Source organism: Antechinus flavipes, chromosome 1, assembly GCF_016432865.1.
Source record: "Antechinus flavipes isolate AdamAnt ecotype Samford, QLD, Australia chromosome 1, AdamAnt_v2, whole genome shotgun sequence".
Lineage (NCBI taxonomy): Eukaryota > Metazoa > Chordata > Mammalia > Dasyuromorphia > Dasyuridae > Antechinus > Antechinus flavipes.
In genome coordinates, this window is record NC_067398.1 from 655,157,821 (window position 1) to 655,172,426 (window position 14,606).

The 14,606-nt window shown below is 48.4% G+C and overlaps 2 protein-coding genes across 2 annotated transcripts; both read right to left on the reverse strand.

Moving 5' to 3' along the window:
• Nucleotides 1–257: 257 nt before the first annotated feature.
• Nucleotides 258–4,005, reverse strand: DNASE2 (deoxyribonuclease 2, lysosomal). The gene is made up of 6 exons (XM_051971632.1): nucleotides 3,504–4,005; nucleotides 2,445–2,613; nucleotides 2,282–2,360; nucleotides 1,822–1,983; nucleotides 1,499–1,696; nucleotides 258–1,357 (listed from the first exon to the last, which is right to left on the reverse strand). The coding sequence occupies exons 1-6, from the start codon at nucleotides 3,587–3,589 to the stop codon at nucleotides 993–995; spliced, it is 1,059 nt and encodes a 352-aa protein (XP_051827592.1). The 5' UTR covers nucleotides 3,590–4,005; the 3' UTR covers nucleotides 258–992.
• A 2,836-nt stretch (nucleotides 4,006–6,841) lies between these two features.
• On the reverse strand, nucleotides 6,842–9,648 carry KLF1 (KLF transcription factor 1). The gene is made up of 3 exons (XM_051971631.1): nucleotides 9,462–9,648; nucleotides 8,012–8,831; nucleotides 6,842–7,548 (listed from the first exon to the last, which is right to left on the reverse strand). Exons 1-3 carry the CDS (start codon nucleotides 9,555–9,557, stop codon nucleotides 7,373–7,375), a joined length of 1,092 nt encoding a protein of 363 aa, XP_051827591.1. The 5' UTR covers nucleotides 9,558–9,648; the 3' UTR covers nucleotides 6,842–7,372.
• Nucleotides 9,649–14,606: the final 4,958 nt, after the last annotated feature.

The window sequence follows — 14,606 nt, forward strand, 5'->3', positions numbered from 1 at the left end:
AAATGCTAGCTTTAGCAACAAGAGAAGAAAAAGAAACTAAAGGAATTAGAGTAGGTATTGAGAAAACCAAATGATCACTCTTTGCAGATGATATGATGGTACACTTAGAGAATCCTAGGGAATCCACTAAAAAACTCAAAATAACTTTAGTAAAGTTGCAGGATACAAAATAAACCCACATAAATCATTAGCATTTCTGTATGTTACCAACAAAGTCCAGCAGCAAGAGATACAAAGAGAAATTCCATTCAAAATAATTGAGGATAATATACAATATTTGGGAGTCTACCCGCCAAGATAAAAAGGTGGTGGTGGTGGTTGGTGCCTTAGCAGATAGGACACTGGTCCTGGAGTCAAGAGAACTCGAGTTTAAATCCAGCCTCAGACACTATTTCTAAGTATAATCATGATCACATAAAAAAAGAAAGAAAGAAAGAAAGAAAGAAAGAAAGAAAGAAAGAAAGAAAGAAAGAAAGAAAGAAAGAAAGAAAGAAGGAAAGAAGGAAGGAAGGAAGGAAGGAAGGAAGGAAGGAAGGAAGAAAGGAAGGAGGAAGGAAGGAAGGAAGGAAGGAAGGAAGGAAGGAAGGAAGGAAGGAAGGAAGGAAGAGAAGGAAGGAAGGAAGGAAGGAAGGAAGGAAAGAAGGAAAGAAGGAAGGAAGGAAGGAAGGAAGGAAGGAAAGAAGGAAGGAAGGAAGGAAGGAAGGAAGGAAGAAAGGAAGGAAGGAAGGAAGGAAGGAAGGAAGGAAGGAAGGAAGGAGGAAGGAAGGAAGGAAGGAAAGTTGGGAATTCCCTAAGGGAAGAGGTGGACAAGGAGAGTGATTCAGGCACGAAAAAGCGTGACAAAGACTGAAGAGCACAAGAAGGGCTTTTAGGGGAAGGAGGACGGACCACATATATCAGGGAGACTCCCAGTTATTCTATTCTCCCCTAGGAGGAGGGGTGGGTAGATTATCCTCCGAGGAGTTGGGCCAGGTTCTCTCTGCCCTCTGCCCTCAATGTCCCCTGACCTTGGGCCTCGGTGGTGGGCAAGGTCCAAATTTCCTCACCAGGGGCCAGAAGGCTTTCCAGAGGATGGGCATCTGGGAGCAGAGGGTTCCCCCACCACGATACTCCTCTGCATGGTTGCGGTTGAGGTCCCCTATGCAGGTCCAGGTGCTGTTGAGCGCCACACACCACTTGGCATGGTCGTGGGTGGCACTGAAGGGCGGTACAGCGGAGTCAGGGAAGGCCAGCTCCAGCACATTTAGCACGTGGAAGGGGTCCGAACAGCTGGAGGGGAGCACTTTCGTTGTTCTGGGCCAGAACTGGACAAACAGGTCACTGTGCAGAGCCGAGGTCAGCCAGCCCGAGTACAGGTCTGTGGGAGACAGCACCCAGTTAAGGACTGAGAGACTTGAGCTCCTAGTGTCAGCCCTATCCCAAGCTGGCCCAAACACTGAAGATCTCTGGCCCAGGGGGTGGGGGTGGAGATGCCTTCTCTGCCCCACTTGGGTCTCACCATCTTGGAAGTCATTAAACTTGGCAAAGCTCCGGAAGACAGCCCCAGCTCTTGAGGTGAGGGTGACACTTCGATTCCAGGGGCCCTGGTCCACGTGATGGCCTTGGGCAGCAAGTTTTAACTCTGGCAGGTCTTGGGCAAAGGTTCCTTCCAGCCTGTAGTCATACACCTGGGGATAGGTGTAGGTCAACTGTTTGCCTGAAGGAGGACACCCAGAGGGTAGAGAAGGAAAAAAACCTGGTCAGCTGCCCCCCCTCCTCCCAGAGATCAGTCTCTTTCAAGTCCACAGGCACGTCCTCCCCAAGGGTGCTCCCAGCACTCACCAATCTCTCGGAACTGGTTATAAGAGAAGGTGACACAAAGAAGTGTCTGTCCATAGTCCTGGGCAGTTGGGGGCCAGCTATAGGATGACTTAGCATGTGGTGGGAAGTGAGGGACACTGTGAATCAGCCAGATGCCACCATCCCTGTTCAGAAGAAGCACGCCTGAAACGGAGAGGGGAACGCTCAGACAAGGAGAGAGGGAGAGGCCGGAATTCCTGAGGTCCCAGAAGCTGATGGGAGGGATGAGGAAAACTGCGTGAGGGGGAGTCATCAGCCCAGCCCTGAGGCTGACAGGAAGGACAGGTGAGCTCAGCTGGGACACAGCTGAGGAGAGGTATGGGTCACCCAGACCACAAGGACAGTGAGAAGGCCAGTCTAGACCCGGGATCACAGGGGAAAGAATGGGTCATTTAAGGACTGAAAATAGAGACAAAGGTAGACACAAAAGATTGAATCTCACCTTTGGTGTGTCCTCTGTAGTTGGTGTCAGGGACTCCATAACTTGAGGGTGGCTGATCATTGTATAGTAGGTAAGCCAGCTAAAAGGAAGTTTTGGGTAAAACGTGAGCAGAAAACTGGGCTAGTTTTACGTTCTCCCTCAAGTGCTTGGCCCCAGCCCTCACCTCACTCAAGTTGCCTTGGTATAGCTGATTCATGGTCCGCCCCACAGCTCCCTGGGGGCTGTCGATGGCTGTGGCACCCTCTTGCCAGCTCCCCTCATTCCCATCTAGGTACATGTAGTTGAGTCCTTTCAAAGAATTGTTCACAGCAGGTAGCTTGTAGGCCACGAACCTGGGGAGGAGAGAGGGAGGGAGGAGAGAAGGGATCAGGGGGCAGCTAGGGGGATGCAGTGAACAAAGTGCTGATCTAGAAGTTAGGAAGTTCTGACTTCAAATATGGCCTCAAACAGCTGTGTGAACCTGGACAAGTCACTTAATCCTCACTGCCTCAAAAGGAAAAAAAGAAAGGGAGCAGGGCAGCCCACAAAGAAGTGAGAGGACTGCTCTGTATCCAAGATGATAAAGTACTGGGTAATTTAAAAGAGACTTTAGAGTTCATTTTCTAATCTAAATATCTTATTCTACATCTAGGGAAATTTGAAGGAAAGAAACTTGTTCTGAGTGATAGAAGTAAGACTCAAACTCAGGTTCAAATCTAGAACTCATCCCAGAACACAAATAAAGAACTAAGGGTCCATATCCTAAGAGAAAGACCCCCCTCAAGCAACCCAAGCTAACCCTTCTGTCTACCATCATGTCGGAGAAGCCAAAAAGAGACAGGAACAGAAAAGACAGAAAGATAGTGACTGTGATCAAAGTTAAATGGAGGAATGTGTGTGAGTGAATGTGTGTGTGTGTGTGTGTGTGTGTGTGTGTGTGTGTGAGAGAGAGAGAGAGAGAGAGAGAGAGAGAGAGAGAGAGAGAGAGACTGGAATTGTGGGGAAGCAGAATTATTTTGCAGGATCACAGATTTCAAACTGAAAAGGACTTTGGTGGTCATTTATTTAATCCCTTCATTTGATAAGTGGGGAAACTGAGGCCCATAGCTCAGAAGGATCTTGCCCAACATCACAAAAGTTATTACTTAAATATTTTAAAGCTCCCGTTCTCTTGACTCCAGCTCAGTTGGCTGTTCTCTCTAGATAAAGCCTACTGGGGGATGAGGGGGACCCTCTCACTCACCAGTCCACAGGCTGTCCGGCGTCTCCATAGCAGGAGATGGCAGCGGCGGCCGGAAGGAGCCCTGCCAGGAGCAGGAGGGTCGTCATGAGGTGAGGTCTGTAACCAGAGGACGGGGGTATGGGTGCTGGAGGTGGGGATCCCCACGGTGTGCTGATTCTGGCAGATCCGAGGGCTTGGACGGAGGGGAGTCTATGAGCCAGTCCCGAGAGGCTCAGCAGTGTCCCCGCTTGAAGCGGGGGCGCCCCCCGGGACCGAGAACCAGCGAACTCCCGGCTGATCACAAGTCGGCCCCTGAGATTTTTTCCCCACCAACTCTCACTTCCTTAAATCACACCGGTTGCTCGCAGTCACTGGAGTTGAAAGTCTCCGCCCCAGAGGGGGAAGAGAAAGTCTCCAATCCTACCGCAGGCCCCGGGACCCCAGTTCTCCCGACCCATAGGCCTTAAACCGGTTGAGACAGCAAGGCGCGAAGTTTCATCTTTCCGGGGACAGCACCCAACCCCCAATTCCCGCCCCCATCTACTGGTCCGCCCACTGGATGCCCAGCCAGACTCCGCCCCCAACTCCAGGGACTGCTGTCACACCATCACCCTCCTCCTCTTCCTCATCTCCCCGCACTTCTGTTTTTCTGTCTGCAAAATAAGATTGATTACCCTTCTCCGCTGGCCCACCTGCAGGCCTGCTGCAAGGATCCAGCTAGAAGAGAAAGCATTCCTATCCTTCCCGGGTTGAGAGTCTGAGATCTGGGATCGACTCCCGAAGCTTCCTGGGGTTCCGTAGGAAAGTTAGTCTTTGGCCAGACCGGCTAAGGCGCGGAGGCTTGGCATTTATCTCCCTCCCGGCCACCACGATGGGCAGGAAAATATGGACACCGTTTGTGGATCCTTTCTTAACCTGCAAGAATAGATCACTGGGACCTTAGTTGAATTATTAAGTATTCTTCTCAGGGTGAGAGTAGTGAGGAAGGATAATTCCGCTCTGCAATGGTTTCCTATGTCTACCCACTCTTTATGACCCCACTTGGGATTTTCTTGGCAAAGACAATGGAATGGTTTGCCATTTCATACTTCAGCTCATTTTACAGATGAGGAAACTGAGGCACACAGGGTTAAGTGCCTTGCCCACACACAACTAGGAACTAGGAGGGATTTGTGGCTGGAGCCGGAAGATGAATCTTCCTGATTCCAAGTCCAGCGCCACTTAGTAAAATTAAAACTCCAGATACGGTATTTTAAGTCCTTTCATCAAACTTTCAGGCTTTTTCTCAAATCATTCCCCAATGTAAGAAAATAGATCCCTTTCATTTGGAATCAGTCTTCCGACTTAAGTTGTTTCTTTGCTACTTACTAGCCATGTGATTTGGGGCAAGTGACAACCTCATAGGGTCAGAGATTTTTGAGCTAGAAGGAATTTTTTTTGGGGGGTGAGGCAGTTAGGGTTACTTGACTCCCCTGGGGTCACACAGCTATTAGTGTTGTGTTTGAGGTCAGATTTGAATTCAGGTCCTCCTGATTTCAGGGCAGATGCTCCATCCACTTCACCAACTAGCTGCCCCTAGAAGAGATCTTTAGAGGCCATTTTATCTCATTTTATAAATGACTAAACAAATATGCATAGAGAAGTGATATGATTTGCTCAAGATTACACAGGTTTTATCTCTGGGAGATAAATCTATCCTCTCTCCCAAAACAATCATATCACATGATATGCTCTCCTCTGGTATTTGAACCCAAGTCTTTGTTCATCAAAGCGCAGTGCTGTCTCTTAAATATACCACACTTCCTTAACTGAAGACATTTTTAAGGAACTAGCCAAACTGCTGAACATACAAAACCATCACAAAGTATAAGTCTGAAGTTTGCACTGTAATTTATGCTTGGATAATGCCATGGCTAAAACAAAAAGGCAAGAAGATCCTGTCCCATCTAGGCTCTCAACTTCCCATCTGTTACTGGTAACCTTTCCTACTAATGAACTTGGAATAAGCAGAGGCCTTCCAGTCCCCATCCATTCATCCTTGGAGCATGACCTTTATTTCTAGGAGGGCTCACATCAGTCTAAGGACATTGGAAGTGAGCACCTTCCCTAATCCCTTGTCATTCAATAAACATGAAGCACTTTTTATGTGTCAGGTATTATGCCTTGTTACCAAAAAAAAAAAAAGGAAAAAGAGAGTTCCTGCTGTCAAAAAACTCATTCTAATGGGGGAGAAAACATGTGAACAGCTATGTACAAACAAACAACAAACTATGTTGATTTCTATTAATGGCTCTCTTTTGAGACTTCAGTCTTACTATGCTATTTATTCTGCATGATTTGAGGCAAATAACTTACCTTCTCTGGGCCTCTTTTAAGTTGGACTAGATATCCCTGCCTCATCTCTCCCCACCCCATCCCCATCTATCTCCTGTTCACCTACTAAAATACTTTGTCCCAAACCCTAAACTCTGACCATATTGCCACTCCCAACTCAATAAATGAGGGTCTCCCTGTTACCTCTTGGATCAGCTATAAAACCAGTGCTTGGATTGTAAAGCCCTTCAAAATCTGACCCCTTCCTTCCTTTCCAGGCTTGTATTACTCCCCTTGGTATATGCCATAGCCCAGCCATACTGGACTCTTTGCTGTTTCTCTTACAGGATATTCTGCCTTCTTGGCTGTCTCCCAGGCCTGAAATGTTCTCCCTTATCACCTTTGGCTCCCAGCTTTCCTAACTTCAAGACCCAGCTCAAATCCTACTTAACTGCAAGAGATCTTCCTTGGTTCCCCCCTCCCTCCCCACCCACACACTTTCCCACCACCACCTTCAATTTACACTATCCCATGTAAGCACTAGTTGGAGGGTTTTTGTTTTTGTTTTTGCATGTGGTCTTCTCCATTTGAATCTGAGCTTCTTAAGGGCAGAGCCTGCCACACAATAGGAGCTTAATAAATGCTTATTGATTAAGCCAGGATGCTGGGATCTACCTACTGTATGATATCAGTGTATGATCTGTTATATGTCTTCTCCCTCTACTAACTCTGGGCTTTCAGCAGAGGCAGGTGCTGTTCCTTGCTTAGACTTTGTAACTATTCTAGTATAATGCTTTTTGCAAACAGAAGGTGATTAATAAAGATCCGTTCAATGATCAAATGTGAACGGATGAATGAGTCAGGCACAAAGTGAAGCTGTTTCATCTCAGCCCAGGGACTGAACTGTCCTCCATGGGACAGTGAGACAGATACCAAAGCTGTACCTGCATCAAGTACTCTAACTGTTGGGTCAGGGTTAGGACCTCCTTGTTCCCAGTTCTGTTTCCCTACCCTTTGGTCCCCTGTCCGCAACAAAGTCAAGCCAGTCAGAATCACAAACTTTATCCAAGAGCAACAGGGAGAAGAGGCAGCTTTACAAAGCAGGCTGGGGGCCCCCCACGACTGTCCATCCCATGGGCCTGGGCTGGGGAGAAGGAGCGGACTGGGCCGGGGGAGGATGGGCCGGGAGCATTAACCATTCACAGACACGGCCTGGTGATCGTGAGGAGGGCAGCAGGACGGTTGGTGGGAAGCCTGTGAACAGAAGGGTCCCTCATGCTGAGTCACAACGGGGTCTAAAGGGCAGGGGGAGGGCAGAAGTCCCAGGGACAACGCTCCCCACGGGTCTGCCGGCCGGAGCTCGTGGCCCCTGGCAGGACATGGCGGTGATGGAGTCGTCGTGCTTCTCCTCCTGGGGGCCAGGGAGAGCATCCTCCTGTCTGCGACCCTCCGTGTCTCTGCCTCCTTCCACGCCTGGCGGCAGGCTCTGCCCAAAGCCTCTGCCTGTGGCCCCTCCCCTGTGGCGTGTTCCTGGCTCTGCCTGGGCTCTGTCCCCTCGTTGGAGGCCGGCTCAGGTCTCACAGATGGCGCTTCATGTGCAAGGCGAGGTGGTCCGAGCGGGAGAAGGCGCGCGAACAGAGCTGGCATTGGAAAGGGCGCTGTCCGGTGTGCTTCCGGTAGTGCCGGGTCAGCTCATCCGAGCGGGCAAACTTCCAGCCGCAGTCCTCCCAGGAGCAGGCGTAGGGCTTCTCCCCTGCAGGGAGGAGGAACCCCCTTAACACTCCCATCTGCTTGAGCATTGCCAAGGATACAAACCCCATCTCCACTCAGGATCGCGGTCTGGGGGGGGCTTGTCAATCTGCCTACAGACCGGGTCTCCCTCCAGTCTCGGAGCTCCTCAGGCCTTCCCCTCAGTACTCTGCTAGTGACCTGCTGGACATGGACTTGGAGACATCGCTTCCCTCCCCCCCAATGTATCAGTGACTCCCAGGTCAAGGAATCCTCAGGGAGAACCAGTGACTCCATGGACTTATCCCAAGGGGATAAGGAACCCCCAATGTCCCAGGGATTATCCACCCATCTCAGGGGAAGAAGGCGCCTTCAGTAGGGCCTTAAGGAAGGGGATTTCTAGAGAACAATCCTCCTTCCCCCCTCAGAGCTTCCCCAAGAACTACTCTTGATGTGGAGGCCCCTCCCTCAGTTCCAGGCTCTCTTACCTGTGTGGGTTCTGAGATGGGCCTTGAGGTGGGAACTCTTGGTGTAAGTCTTTCCACAGCCCGGATGTCCACAGGTGTGGGCGGCCTGGCGCTTCTTGGCCCAAGGGCGGCGACTCCGCTTGGGCCTAGAGGCCTCATCCCCGGGCTCGGGGGGCGCTGGGGGACCCAGGAAGGCCAAGGGCCCAGGCCCGGGGCTAGGGCTTGGCCCAGGCTCTCTCCGATACAGCTGGAACCGGGCTTGGTAGTGAGGGGCTGGGTAGAAAGCTGAGTATGTCCCCAACAAACCATAGGGGGCCATCACTGGAGGCCCCGGGTAGCCAGCCCCAGGCTGAGGGAAGCTGCCCTCTCCTTCCCTAAGGCAGGCAGCAGGGAATGGGGGCAGCCCTGCCTGGGCTTTGAGACTAGGGCTGGGGCCTGGAAGTAAGGGGTTCGTTCCAAAGGGCGCTGCCTCGGGGGCCAGGGGCCGAGGTGCTGAGCAGCCCCAGCTGGGCTGCTCTTTAGGATCCTGGAGCTCGGCAACAAATCCAGGGCCCTCGGGGAACAGGCTACAGGAATGACCTAGGCAGAGCTCAGTTCCTGGCCCTGATGCTGGCCCTGGCGCTGGTCCTGGTCCTGGTCCTGGTCCTGGTCCTGGTCCTGGCCCAGGGAAGTTGGTGAGGAAGAAATCCAGGTCCCAGCAGGGGTCATCCGCCTCCGCCCCTCTCTCCCCCTCCACTTGCTCAGGCCAGGGTCCTGCGTCCCGGTGTTCCTGTTTCACCTGGTAGGGCCAGTGACTGGCCCCTGGGAGCTCCACCTCTGGAGCCTCATCTATCTGCCACCACTGGGAGGGAGAGAGGAGAGGAGACATTGTCAGAACTCCTCAGAAGCGCGGCCAGGGGCCCTGGTCAGTCTGCCCTCCAGTCCAGAAAAGGGGTCAGGGCTGGGGGTCCTGAGAGAGAGGGTTTCGTTCGGTCTCTCCATTGCCCGTCCGCCTTTGCACCCCAACCACAACCTGTGGACGAGCATTCCTGGGCCCAGAGACTGGAGGGAATAGATAAGACTGTTATCTCGACCCACATGTTGAGATGGTATGGTAAGGGGGATGGGGGAGCCGAGGACACATGGACCTCAAACAGGCGGGAAGTCCCATACTGTCCCTCAGGTTCCCACTGGGCACCTTAGGGCCTTTTTCCCGCTTCCTGCTCCCTTCCCCTAGAAGCAGGTGCGAGGAGACGTAGATCCAGGTATAAAATATCTGCCCATGCATACTACCTCTAGAGGTCATTAAAAACCCCTCCAAGACAAAGGGGGATGTCCCCCCCATTTCACCTAACTTAGGGCCTCAGTTTCCCCATAATCCCATGATTTATCAAGCTCCCTCCCGGGCTCCCAGACCAAACCAAACCCAGTCCCAGATCACAAGCCCCCAGACCCCACTTGCCCCCCTATACCCCTATTACCCCCTTCTCACCTTGTGGCTCCTGGGCTGTGTGTCCTGCAGGGGTCCCAGCCCCAGGCTGGCCAGGTTGCTGACCGATGGTAAGGAAAGCTCTGTCAGTGAGGCCATCTCAACAGCCAAATTTGTCCCCCCAAGTTCAGCCTGCCTTGTGTCCTCTCATCTAGCTCCATCTGGATGTGACTCTGAGGGCTTTGGGATCCCTACAGCTAACCCCTCTGCCTGCAGCTGATTGGCTGAGGACAGAGACTGATAAGGGGGGGGGGCAGCCCCAGGGTCACTATTTCTGGAGACAAACATATCTGTTCCTGGTGCTCATGGCTTTCAGCTCCTCCCCTTGCACTCTCTACTCTGCCCACTGTTCAGGACCAAGAACCCCCCCCACCCCCAAACACATACAACTGAAAGATTCCTGCCTCCTCCAGCCATGGCCCCACCTCAGATCCAACACCCAGTATCTAGGACCTAGGACCCCACCCCTGGATCAAGAATCTAGAACCATACCCTAGAACCCCCAGATCTCCAGATCCAGGGCCCCCAAAACCCAAACCCCAAATACCCAGCTGTGCCAAATACACACTTTAGACCGAGACAGAGAACTCTCATAGATGGAGAATCCTGGATCCTTCATCTCCCATGCCCAAGATTCCTTAGATCCAGGGTCTCCTAGGATGGACCCTTCCAGGAGCAAAGGCTAGAACCACAAGGGGGGAAGGAGGAGGCTTGGGGAGGGAGGCAGAGGAAGGCCCGAAAATAGAAAACAAAAGTCTTGCTCCATTTTGCTTCTAGCCTCTATGTGCACCCCAGGAGTGAATGGGTCAGAAAAGGGAAGTGGAAGTCGGGAGAGATCAAAATTAGGTCTTTCCTTCCAAGCCCTGCACCTTATCAGACCTGGGGGAGGGGCAGAGCTTGGACTTGCTGGACCCTCCAGGATGATTGTGTTATAGGACTGTGGGTCTTCCCCCTCAACTTCTTGGGCTGGGGGTACCCACAGGACTCCTCTTCTCTGGGTCCCTATTTCTGTATAAAATTTGTATATGCATTGAAAAGTTTTCAATGAAAGCTGACCTCCTCCAGGAAGCCTGCCTAGATTATGGAGCTCCAGGGGGTGATTCAGGGCTCCCACTCCAACTGTGAACTGTGTGCTCATGAATGTTGGGGGGGAGGAAGGGACTCCTCAGGGGTTGGAAGCAGGTACAGTCTCCTCTGTTTCCCTAGTGAGTGAGGGGGTGGGGCAACACCTACCCACTCCTAACCCTTGCCTCTTTATCTGGTCTCTCAGCTGGGCCTGAAGAGCTGGACGGTTGAGTCTGGATGCTCTGCTATCAGTCGCGAGTCAGGCCGGGTAATTCTGATTACATTGAGGGGCCACACAGAGGGATCAGCAGGTGTGGCCAGGCTGGGGTGGGAGGCAGCCCGAGGAGAAGGGGAAGTTGACCCTTCATTCTCTGCCCTTCCACCCTTCCTGCCCTGGGGGTGGGGTTTGTCCCCAAAAGTCCCAACCCTAGTCCTGTCCCTATAATGACCCCACTGACCCCCTCACCCCAATCATGGCAGCCCTGATCCCAGCTTCTCTCTGCAAATGCATGTCCAACACAGACAGTGGGCATGAACCCAATGACCAAAAGCCAGCTCTAGGAGACGGAACCCTGAGTGAAAGACCTTTCTCTCCCTGCAAAACTCTGCACGTCTCAGGGTCTCAGTTTCCCCAGTTAAAAGTGAAGGGATTGCTGTGTGACCCTGGGCAAGTCACTTAGCCCCAATTGCCTCAGCCAAAAAAAAAAACCCAAAACAAACAAACAAAATGAAGGGATTGGATTAGAACAGTGGTGTCCAATTCAAGTAGAAACAGGTGCTACTAATCTGTAAGAGCAGCATATTAACTTAATTTTAAAATACAATGTTATACATTTCTACCATTTTAAACATATATTGGATTATTTGCCATCTGGGGAGAGATTGGGGAAGGGTGGAGAAAATTGGACCGCAAGGTTTTGCAAGGATCAATGTTGAAAAATTATCCATGCATATGTTTTGGAAATAAAAAGCTTTAATAAAAAACTAAAATGTTATCTCTATTTCATTGTATTTTTATTTATTTTGTTAAATATTCTTTAATTATATTTTAAGCCGGAGTACAGATCAGGCTGGGGGTTTGATGTCTCTGGAATGGCAGACCAGTGAGGTCATAGCTTTGCCTCCACAGCCCCTGTGCTGGAGACACAGAGAGGGGGGCACTCAACACTCCCTTTAGGGGGTTTACAGGGGCTCATCATGGTCCAGATACCTAGTTACATGCAGTCACACCCAGTCATACAGAGCCAGAAAACATTCATATTAATCACATACTAGGCCAATTGTACTCAGACATACAACTTCATATACCCAAGCCCAGTCACACCCATAAACAAAGATATATAGAATCCCACACTCATCACATACAATTACAGATGCACAATCTCATAGCCAATAATAACAAAATTGACAAACATTTAGTAAGTACACCTATTATGTCCAAGGCACACCACCCCCACCTTTTCCACGTGTATTCCTTACATCTCTCCTCTCTTTATTGCCAAACAACTTGGAACAACTGAATCTTTCCTCTCTTCATTCTATTCCTCATCACTTACGTATTTCTCAACCTCTTGCAATTGGCTACTGATCCCACGATTCATCTGAAACCATTCCCTTCAAGGTCTCAATCTTTATCCTTCCTGCCTTCACTGTAGCCTGGGATGTGGGTAATTTCCCTTTTTCTCCACTGGAAGTTTTTCTCTTCCCACTTGTCTAACTCAGTTCCCTTTGCTGGATTGTCAATTATCTATGCCTCGTCCCCTTGCTGTGGACTCTCTATACACATTATTCTGGATATTGCATCACCTCTCATGCCTTCAAATATCAATTCTGTACACACAATTGTAAAAAGTCAGTGGGGTTCAGGAGAAAAAGTGCTGCACTCTGACCTCACTGTGTCACTTAACTGCTTTCTTTCTTTTTTTATTCTTATTTTCCCCAGTTACATCTAAAAACAACATTTTTCTTTTTGGTTATACATGTACATTCATTTAAAAAAAAATCTATTTCCTTATGAATCATGTTAGGAGAGAAAAATCAATACAAAAGGGAAAAACCATGAGAGAGGAAAAAACAGAAGGAAAAACAAAGTGAACATAGCACAAATTGATTTATATTCAGCCTCCATAGTTCTCTCTTTAGATGCAGATGGCATTTTCCATCCAAAGTTTATTGGGATTGCCTTGTCACTGAACAGCCAAGAAGAAACAAATCTGTTATAGCTGATCATTACACAATCTTGCTATTGTTGTGTACCATGTTTTCTTGGTTCTGCTTGTTTAGCTCAGCATCAGTTCATGTAAATCTTTTCTAAAATCAGTTTGTTCATTGTTTTTAATAGAACAATAATATTCCATTACTTTAATATACCATAACGTATGAACATCTACTTATTTTCCAATTCTTTGCCACCACAAAAAAGGGCTGCTACAAACATTTTTGCATATGTGGTTTTTTCTCTTCTTTTATGATTTCTTTGGGATACAGACCCAGTAGAATCGCTGCTGGATTAAAGAATATGCAGAGTTTTATAGCCCTTTGGGCATTTTAACTGTTTCTTTCTATCAATCACAAGCATTCTTACTTTTTGCATTTTCTTTTTTGTTTATTTATCCAAATGTTTCTTAATTCCATGTAAAATTTTCTTTAACAATTTAAAAATTTTGAATCACAAATTCTCTTTTGAGAAAGCAAGCAAATCAATAACAATATGTGGAGTCACACAAAATATATTTCTATATTAGCCATTTTACAAGCATTTATTATGTTCCTACTATGTGCTAGGCACTCTGCTAAGTGCTAAGGATATAAAGGAAGCCAAAAATATGGTGTTTTCCCTAGTAGATCTCAAAGTCTAAGAGGACAGGACAGAGACAATCCTATGATTCCCAAATTCTGATATGTAGACCTAATCTCTCTCTATAGCCAGGAATTCTCCTGAATGCCAGCTAAGCATTGACTTCCTCTTCAATGTTTCCTAGGTTCCCTAAACTCAACAAATTTAAAACAAAACCTGTTAACCTTCCTCTCTAAACTTGACCTTCTTCTAAACTTCCCTATTTCTGCTTAGGACACTACTACTCTCCAAACTACTCATGTTCATAATCTTACAGTCCTCCTAGACTTATTATTCTCCCCTATCATTCCCATATCTGATTGGCTGCTAAGTCTTGACATTTCTCTCCATGACATCTCTCACATCTATCCTCTTCCCTCCACTCACACAACTACCACTTCAGTTCAGACCCTTATCATCTTTTACTTAGACTTTTCAATATTTTCTTATTTGGCAGAACATATAACTAAGGCAGAGCACTTAGGGTATTATTATAAGAAGGAGAATTATTCCTCCAGCCTTCTTTGCTTGCACTCCAGTCTGCAAACCCAATGCACCATCTACAAATACCATAACTGTGTCATTCCTGTTTCAAACTGCCTTCCCTCTGCTTTCTTCTAGGGTGGGAGTTCCAGGCTTTGAGATATGAGATGGTTTCTCTGGGAGATAAATCTATTCTCTCTCCCAAAACAATCATATCACATGATATGCTCTCCTCTGTGCAATCACCTTCTTCCCACAAAGGAATTCACTCCAGGTGCAAGCATTCCTGGCTATGCAGCAATACTGTACAATGATCAATGGTGAATGATGTAAGTATTCTAAGCAATGGAATGATCCCAGATGATTCTGAAGGACTTGTGATGAAAAATGATATCTATTTCTAGAGAAAAAACTATTGGAGCTTGAATGCATATTGAATCATACCTTTTCCCTTTATTTTTGTTGGGTTTGGTTTGGGTTTTCTTTCATAACATGACTAATATGGGAATATATTTTGCATGACTACGCATGTATAAACTATATCAAATTGCATACCTTCTCAAAGAGGAGATAGGGAAGGGAAGGAAAGAGAGAATTTGAAACTCAAAATTAAAAAAAAAAAAGAATACTCCAAGGAATATAGTAGGCAAATTTCAGAATTATCAGATCAAAGAAAAGATATTACAAGCAGCCACAAAGAAACAATTTAAATATCGAGGAGCCACAATCAGGATTACCCAGGACCTAGCAACTTCCACCTTAAA